Source organism: Galeopterus variegatus, unplaced genomic scaffold, assembly GCF_000696425.1.
Source record: "Galeopterus variegatus unplaced genomic scaffold, G_variegatus-3.0.2 Scaffold960, whole genome shotgun sequence".
NCBI classification, from domain to species: Eukaryota; Metazoa; Chordata; class Mammalia; order Dermoptera; family Cynocephalidae; genus Galeopterus; species Galeopterus variegatus.
The window spans coordinates 250,919-259,905 of record NW_007727071.1 but is presented as its reverse complement, the minus strand read 5'-3'; the positions used below and the strand labels follow the sequence as shown (position 1 = coordinate 259,905).

Here is an 8,987-nt window from a genome sequence, read left to right as displayed (position 1 = left end):
TGAAGGTTCTGAAGCAAGAATTTATTCCAAGAGCACATGTGGGTGTGGACAGCGTTCTCAGAGCCTGCATCACTCAGCAGGTCACGAGCCCCTCACAAACAGTGTCCCAGCCTCAGCCCTTCCCCTGCCACCCCTCTGGCCTGAGCTGGGGCAGGGGGAGGACCTCTTAGTTCCCAAACAAAACACAGGTACCTGAGGGCTGAGAGAGATTACACAGCCTTATTTTTATTAGTATCTACCAAGGAAAAAAACAACCTCCCTGCTCCAACCCCACCTCTACTACTCGGGTCCTCAGGGAGCACCACCTGCCTGGGGAGTGCCTGCTGCCAGAGTTGTCCTTACAGTCTGGGTACTTGTGCACGGCCACAGGCCCCTTCCTCCACAACGTGGGGACAAAAGGGCAGCTGGCGTTTCTCCAGCCCTCAGCTGTCAGTCTTGGGAACTTGGAAAAGATCTGCAATGTCCAGCAGGGCTTGGCGGATGTGGTTCCCAAAGCGCTGGGCATTCTGTGGGAGCCGAGAGCTCAGATGCGCCTTCAGGCGAGCCCCCACCCTTATCCCCACAAGCAAGGACGCTTCCCCAGCCAGAGAGAGTGAGCTCCTGGCAGCCCCCAAGAGGCACCGCCCTCCCCCCCCACCAACCCTAGGCCTAAGCAGAAGTAGAGACTCACCGTCTCTGAGCTTGAGAATTTGCTGGATATGTGGAAGAAGATCGTGTTCTCACCTGCGATCATGTAGGAAACCCCATAGCCATCATCTGCCACCTGAAGGCAACACAGGGTGGAGGAGATGTAAACCCGACTGTGAAGGTCTCAAGGTCTGGCCAATGTGCTTGCTCTTCCCACAAGATTCACAGGAAGGGGCCTCACCCCAGATGCTACATCTTTCCTGAGGTCAGGACCACCCCCAGGAAACTGTGAAAACCAAAGAACACTGCTCCTGCAGTTCCAGACCCTACCCAGGGATCTAGCAGGGATCTCAGACCTGCCATTTTGCCTAGGTGCTCAGACTCTGGACCACTTCCTCTCTGTCCAGGGGTGCCACTAGCCTTCAACAAACTAGCCTATGTGAACATCTCAGAGTGAGAGAGATGGACTCTCTCAGGTAAGCATAGGAGGGTACTTCAAAAAGCTCATGGAAGGATCCATATTATCTTTTAATTTTAATTTTCCATGAATTTTCTGAAGTACACTCGTATTTCAGAAATGTCCAATGCACTGCCCAGTCCCCTGGAAACCAGCCCTGGGCGTGCTCATACTCCAGTGAGTGGCGCTTGGGAGCCGTGGGTCCCAGGTCCCTGTCTGCCTGGGTCGATAGCTACCATCTGCTTCCATGCAGGTCTGCAGTTATGTCCTCCTCTGAACAAGGGCTCCTGCCCCCAGTCTGACCTCCTGGGGGCCCTGTGCTCTCCACTGAAACCTCTGGGCCCCAGTGCTGCCTGCCCGTCCCCCTTCAGGGGCACTCACAGGGCCAAAGCCTCCTCCAGCACCCAGGTGATTGGGGTGCTGGTCCGGGTCGAACATGCGGATCTGGAATTGAGGGATCTGGCTGGTGGAAAGGCGCCAGGGTTCTGAAAGCACCTGCAACAGGGAGGCTGTAATGGTCAGACACCAGACACTCTGCACGCACCTGTCCAACTGGCACTGTCATGCTGAGGATGCAAGAGTGGACGTGAGTGTAGGAGCTCCCTGGCCGCTGTCCCCTGGTCCCCCATAGCCTGTCCTTACCATCATGGCATCTGCATGAAACCCTCCATCTTGCTGTGAGAGGCCCATCCTTCCCTCTGCTCTGGCCTACTTCCCTTCTGCCTCTTTTACTTTTCTCACTAGCACTGTACCACCTGAGAGATCACACATTTGTCTGTCTGTCCCCTCTCATGACAGTGCATGAGGAAGACGCTGTCCCTGCTCAGTCCCAGAAGCACAGGCCCGGTTGGGGTGTGGTGTGGGAAAGCTGGCCCCAGCCCTCCAGGGTGACTTCGGGGGAACTGGCCAGACAGAAATCAGGCTGAGACTCATCATGAGAAGGCCAAGCCCCGGGCCTAAGAGGGCAGGGGACCCTAAGAGGGCAGAGGATACACCATCAACAACACTGACCTCAGCCAGGAAAGGGGAGCTGACCCCCAGGTACTTGGAGACCACATAAAGGCAGAAGAGGTGCCTATCAATCCCAGCCCCTGTCATGGCCAGACGGTACATATTCTGGTGCTTCTCGGCAGCTTTCCGGAAGAGATCTTGGAGGTCTGCTTTCTGGGGGCAGAAGTAGATAGGTGAAGAGCGGCCCCGACACTCGAGGTGGGTGGAGGTGAAGGGGGTACCTTACCATATGGCGGTGACCCCCAGGTGGGGCAGCGGAGGGGAGGAGCAGGGAGTAGGGGCTCACCATGTGGGACCCCTCCATCATGGCCTGCACAAAGGCTGTGGACTCATTGGTACAGGAACGCACAGTCTCGGTCCGTCCCTCCCGGAACATTCTGGTCATGGAGGCCTCATAGGTCAGGCAGAACTTGCCCCTGTCCTGGGGTAAAAAGAGGTTGTCAGGTGGACCCTGGTGCTGCCCTTCCAGCTCAGCAACCAGGGAGGTTGGGTGGGGCCCTACTCGGAAGTGAGCCAGCTGCAGGGCAATCTGCACGAAGGCATCAGGGCTGGTCCGGCACTTCTTGATGAGGCCTTTGCCAAAGGGCAGGAACTGGAAGCAGTATAACTCCACATCATCTGCCAGCGCCCTGGCCACCTGGTAGGAACTCTCGATGACTGCCTGGCACTGCCAAGACACAGAAAGGGTCAGCTGGGGGCAGAGTCTCCAAGCAGGACTCTAATGCACATAGGAGGCATGAAGCTTAGGTGACGGATCTTCAGGAGGAGGGGACACAAAGGACTACCTGAGGGGGATCAGCCACCAGAGGCCAGGCTGAGCTCTGTGGGGAGGAGTGAGGTGCTGACAGAGCTCCAGGGACATGGACCTTGCATCTAATGTCTTTCTCTAGCCACAGAGAGCTCCAGGGTTTCTGTTTCCTCTGGCCAGTCAGGACCTTCTCAGTTTCCTGGTAAGTTCTGGCCCTGCCCCTTTTTGCCTGCATACCTGCCCTGGGTGCACCTGACCCACCTGCCTAGGAATGTCCCACTGCAGCCGTAGAGGAGGTGCCAGTGCAGGGTTCGGCTTGCCCAGGCAGTGCCCAGACTCTGTGTAGCCCAGGTGGAAGCTGTCGGTGCCAAGGACAAACTGCAGGGAGAGGGTCAGGCTGAGAGGACAACCTCACCCCCAAAGCCTGCCCTGAAGGTCTTCTCTCCAGGCCTGTTACCTCCCAGAGGTGCCCAATGATGGGGGCGTCTGCCCATGCATGTTCTGTGTTGAGGCCCAACTGACCATTCTTGAAGGAAATAAGAGTGAAAGACTTGTCGAACCACCTGTAGGAGAAACAGATACAGGGATGACCCAGGGCTGGGGTGGCCAAAGGAGCCTAAACTGCAACACTAACCCTGACACCATAACTAACTCCAGACCCCAACCTCTAACCCTAACCCTAACACTATCACTAGGCACTAATCCTAAACTCTATTCCTAACCTTTAGACCACATAAACCCTAATCATAACCCTTTTAACCTTAATCTTCTAACCCTAACTGTAACCTCTAATTGTAACCCCTAACCTTTAACCCTAACCACTAACCTTCAACCCTAACCTCTAACTGTGGGGTTGGGGACGCTGCACCTGTTGTAGCAGTTGCCGTGCAGCAGGGCCTTGCCGTAGAGGCTGAGGCTGGCCTCGTCTTCGGGGTCGTAACGGTAGGACTCCTCATCCAGGGCCACAAAGAAGGCGGCGCGCTCAATGGCATCCAGAGCAGCCTTGTTTTTGCCAGAGCTGAAGAAGGCCTGGCGAGCCTGTGCCCACTCCACCCTGGGGGTACAGGGCAGGCTGAGCAGTGGCTGGAGATGGGGTGGGAGGGCTGCAGGGCTGTCCTGGAAGGTGTCCCTGACCTGTAGCTGCCCCGTTAGAGGTGGGTCACACCTGCATCTTGCTGCTGTTACCACCAGTGCCCCTCCCTCCTGCAGGTCCTACCCGCCCCTCCTTCAGTTGTGCCTCCAGCCCCCCCAGTTCCAGGATGGCATGCAGTGCCCATCTGCTCTCCTCAAGGGGTCCTAAACCTTGGCCAGACGGCTCCTCCCCACAGGCCCTGATACCTTCCTCCTGCGGTGAGGGCTGCCAGCTTCTCCTCCCCAGGCTGAGGCAGGGAGGGGTCGTCCAGGATCCTCTGGAACTGCATCTCCAAGTCCCGAGGCCTGAGCAGGCGGGAGCCCTCATAAAGCCACACCTTGAAGAAGCGGCCCTTGTGGTAGACAGCCACATGCCTGCTGTCTGTGAGGTGCTGCAGCACATCTGCAACAGAGATGGCAGGCAGGCTGAGGCAGGGCCATGGGAAGCTCCCCCAAATGTGCCTGGAGGGGACCCATCTCCATGCACTAGGTGGCCCCTGAGGCCCTGCCTCGCCCACCCTTTGCCTCGCCCATTGTCTGCCCTGGGCCTTTCTTTCCCAGGGCAGGACCCTCCATCTCTTGGCCCTGCTTCCTCTATCTCTCCTGCAACATCAGCAACGATGATGTGAGGCGTTTCAGAGAGAAAGAAACCGAAGGCCCTAGGAAGGTATGCCAACTGCCTGAGGACACACTGTCAGAAGCAGAAGGTTGCTGCCTCTGCCAGACCCCCAGCGAGCCCCTCCTGCCTCCTCTGCAGCCTCCACAAGGGGCACCTGTGCTTCTCCTGAGCTCCAGAGCCGCAGCACTCTTCCTGTTGCTCTTTACGCACATGACTGCCTTCCCACGCAAAGTGAGCCCCTGCAGGTCCCAGCCCCAGCATCGTGCCTGTAAATGACAGATGTCTAGTACCTGTCGCCAACTAACCACTTTTTAGTTTTGCGACCCTGAGACTCTGGGATGGTGGGTGATGAGCAAGCAGCAGGGCACCTAGCCATGGCAGGCCCATGGCTGGGAGGGAGGGGCTTGGTCCCCATGGGTGCCCGACTGCAGCCTGGTACCTGTCTCCTTGCCCGGGATGCGAGTGGTGTTGAACATCCTCTCCATCTGGTAGGAGCACATGGGCACCATGCCCAGAGCCATCACCTGGGAGGAAGGCCCAGCATGGCTCAGACTCAGGTCTCCTCTCCCGTCCCACCCCCAACCCTGATACAACGCACCGGCTTGATCTCCTCACGGTCCAGTTTACGGCGATACATGACCATGGCGTGGACGATGTTTCCTAGACGGGCTGCCTGCACATCTGTGTTCTTGATGAACACAAGATCCTACAGAGATAGCAGAGCCTGCAGGGTGGGCACCAGGTGACAGTGGCACCCAAGTGCCACCTCGGTCTTGCTGGTCCAAAGACCAATCTATCCAGGGACCTGAGGTGTCCTGTCCCCTTTCTCCAGTTCATTCTGCATACGCTTCAGAGTGAATCTCCAGAAATGCATAACTGATCACATTACTCCTCTGTTCCAGCTTTGACCTGAGCTGCTTTTTTATAACCTATTTTATTTATTCATGTTTTACTCATTTTGCTTTGAAAAGGGTGCTCTGCCATTAAAAAACAGTTTAAAACCTCCAGTATCGACAAGCTGTGCATGAGTTTCTGGAAGAACAGCTTGTGGAGGAGGGGAACTCCGCAGGCCACTCAGAGTTGACTGTGCTCTGAACAGTATGGGAGGGAGAGGTGTGTGGTCTGGCAGCAGAGAGGCCCAGCTGGCTGTGCACAGGTGTCGGGCAGCTGAGAGAAGGCCAGACATATGGGGTAGGGGCATTCAGGGACTTCCTGAGCTCTGAAAGAAGCCTGACCTTCATCTTGCGTTTTGGCTCTGCAGAGGGACACAAAGCAAGGCATGTTTTAGGAAGTTCCCTGGTAATGGTGTCAGGACAGCTGGGAACCTGTGGCCTGGAGACCAGTGAGAAAACCAAGGAAGGAGGTGACAAGCCTAAGCGAGGCAGTGACAGGCTGTAGGGTCTCCAGATTCTCCTCATCCTCAGGATCCCCATCGGCCCTAAGCTGCTCTGGACCGCTCTTCTGGATCTCCCCTCCTTCATCCTTTCCCTCAGGCCTTTCTCCATAACTCCCTTTTGCCCATGGAAACTGCCTGGGCTGTTCTCCAGGTCCTGTGCCCTGGAGCTGGGACAGAGGTGAGCACACATGGGAGCCCCATGTGGCTCTAATCCTTTTTGTCTTTTTTTTTCGTGACCGGTAACGGGATCGCAACCCTCAGTGTCGCGCCCGCACTGTGCTCAACCAGTGAGCGGACCGGTCTCTATATGGGATCCGAACCCTCGGCGGGAGCGCCGCCACACTCCCAAGCGCCACACTCTACCGAGTGCGCCACCGGGCTGGCCCGTGGCTCTAGTCCTTACCATGACATAATAGTTGCTGTTCACAATGATGGGGCTCCTGCCTCGAAGGTAGATGTACTCTTCCCACCAGTCACTCACCTGCGGGTGGGTGGGTAGGAGGTCAGAGCTGGGGAAGACAGCAGTCAGAACACATGGTGGGTGAGGAAGAGCCCAGCAGGGCAAACTTACGTAGTTAGTTGCCCACCACGACTTGAGAACCAGGTATTTCTGCAGCCTGGGGGCAGTCTTGTACTGGAATTCTCTGGCCAGTGTCTCCATGCGGTAATATTCCACGTCATCCAACAAGGGCCGTACAGACTCCAGGTACTGTCCAGGCAAGTCAGGCAAGTCATCATCACCACAGGGGCCAGATAGTGATGGCTGCCTCTATCTTAACCCTTTTCCCCTTAATCTCTCTGTCCTCACTCCAGCCCCGTTTCCCTCAAGCCCATGCTGCATGGAGCAGTGCCTCATGTCTGGACTAGTCCTCTGAATCCAGTTCCCCATCCACTGGGATGCCCGACCCGGACCCTCACCCGTTGAATCGTAGCTCGCACGCTGGGCACGGGAAGCTTGGGCAGAGACGTCTGGAAGCTGTAGAGCATGGGTCGCCGGCTGGACAGAAGGCGGACACAGATCTGGGGGATACATAGCACAGTGTCGGGGTGGGAGCCAGAGGAAAGAAACGGAAACAAACCAGCAAACACTTGAGACCCTCAGAATTATCCCAGCTCCTCCAGGGCAAACCCACACGCCAGGCACCAGTACCCCATCCGCCTCTTCCCTCCAGGCCACAACCCCAATGAGGGCCCCGGGTTCAATGCCTGAACCCCTTCACCGGTTTCTGCTCACAGCCCAGATCTTAGTGAAGTGGCTGGTCCGGCCATGCATCTCAAACATCCACCCATGGTAGGAAAGAAGCAGCTTCAGGGTTTGGCGGAAGAAAAAGATGCCCATCACCCAGACCCCCGTTGAGAAGATGGCCATACTGAAAAGTGCACGGGTCTGCGGGGTCTGGTAAGGTCCACACCTATCGGAGAAGGGGCGAGCGCTGCAAGGGATCCACTCCAGGCCAGCGTTGGGAAAATTCTGACTCTGCAGGTGATGGCTGTGAACTGTCTCGGAGGAGGCACTGAGGAAGGAAGAGCCTCTCTGGGCACACTCATGTCTGAATGCAGCAAATACGAGCTGATGTGGGACTGAGATGAGTGGCTCGGGGGAGGGCTGCCCCGGTGACAACCGATGGCTACTGTCCTATATTTGCCCAGCTCAGGAACCTCAGCCTGGGAACTGGACCCACCCCTCCCTCTTGACACCTGTGCCCTCCCCACCCCACTGCTTACCCCTCAGGGAGGCATCTCTGGATACAACTGACCAGCCCTAAGGAGACATCCATGTTGCAGTAGGAGGAACCCACCGTTGCCATGACGACGACCAGCCAGCTGGTGGGGCTGCCCGGGTACACACCCCTGAGGATGCCATTCTGTGGAGCAAAAGAGGCATCCCTGGAGCAGGAAGGTATGAGCTAAGCAAGCTCCTGTGAAGTCCCAGGACAGGACTCCCAGTCTTTGTCTGGAAGGCGTTCTCCCTCGTCCACCTGCTGTGCTCTTCCTGCTGCTTCTCCGCATCCACACCTGCAGCACCCCATTACTCACCGTGTCCCTCCACACCCTCAGCACCCCTCTGGTTCCTGCCCTGCTGGAGCCTGCATCCAGCAGAACCGCCAGCCGAGGTGGTGGTGCAGGAACCTGACGACAGGGCAACAGCTGACACCTGGCCTCTGCCTGTGCCCGAAAGCTCTGTTCTGCACCTGCTGGAAGGGAGAGGCCGGGAGAACCACCTGCGCCCACCTTGATGCGGATCAGGCGTTTCTTCCAGGAGTTGATCCCGGACAGGTAGATGTGTTTCAGGGCCTCCCGACTGAGCCGGAGGTCGAACCCGTCCGGGGTCACCGTAAACTGAAAGGCTACGGCCTGATGCGCTTCCGCCATCCTGGGGTTTGTCCGGCACCTGGGGGGCAGGAGCGTGCGCGGGCGCGCTCAGGCAGGCCCCGCCCCCCGGCCGCTNGCTCCGCAGCCCGGCCAACCGCCGCCGAACCCTCGCGCCGGCGTTCCGGGAGGGCCTAGCCACAATGGTGCAGGGGTGGGTGGTGGGTAAAGGCCTTGAAAGCTCCGGGACCCCCCAGGACAGCGAAGGGCGGCCTCAGGGTGGAGGCGTCAGCGAGGGGCTCGGCGGGGAAAGGCGCTCCGGGAAGCGGAGTCGACCTGGACAGAAGTGGGGTTCAGCTCCCTCCGTCCCCCGAGCCCGACCGCTTAGGCCCCCGGCGCCGTCCTCGCCCCCGCGCGGGGCCGGGGACTCTGAGTCAGGCGGGCCCCCTACTCACGGCTCGGGATCGCTCCTGTCGGCGTGTGGGGCCGGCCACTCCGGCCAGTGTACCTACGTCCTTCAGGCCTGGCCACCCCCGTCCCGTCCTCACCGGGAACCTGACACCCACTCCCAAATTGGGATGAGAGGCAGGAACCAGAACACCCTCCCCTCCGCGGTGGGAGTCCCGGACTGCGGGCAGGGTTTCTGCAAACTGAAGGTTGCTCAAAGGTCTGGGAGCCTGGGGGGGGG

At 58.2% G+C, this 8,987-nt stretch overlaps 1 protein-coding gene across 3 annotated transcripts; it reads right to left on the bottom strand.

Annotated features, from left to right (window-relative positions):
* On the bottom strand, positions 1-8,435 carry CPT1B (carnitine palmitoyltransferase 1B (muscle)). 3 transcript variants are annotated; one of them, XM_008573744.1, is made up of 18 exons: positions 8,222-8,435; positions 7,715-7,854; positions 7,224-7,401; positions 6,908-7,009; positions 6,561-6,698; positions 6,393-6,470; positions 5,192-5,299; positions 5,033-5,117; positions 4,182-4,377; positions 3,712-3,897; positions 3,301-3,406; positions 3,105-3,221; positions 2,598-2,762; positions 2,382-2,516; positions 2,096-2,248; positions 1,466-1,579; positions 671-763; positions 1-506 (listed from the first exon to the last, which is right to left on the bottom strand). In XM_008573744.1, exons 1-18 carry the CDS (start codon positions 8,360-8,362, stop codon positions 423-425), a joined length of 2,319 nt encoding a protein of 772 aa, XP_008571966.1. In that variant the 5' UTR covers positions 8,363-8,435; the 3' UTR covers positions 1-422. The 3 variants fall into 3 exon arrangements, with proteins under 3 accessions (XP_008571966.1, XP_008571964.1, XP_008571965.1); XM_008573742.1 differs by having other exon boundaries at positions 7,224-7,503; positions 8,222-8,362; XM_008573743.1 differs by having other exon boundaries at positions 724-763; positions 7,224-7,503; positions 8,222-8,362.
* Between the last annotated feature and the right edge of the window lie 552 nt (positions 8,436-8,987).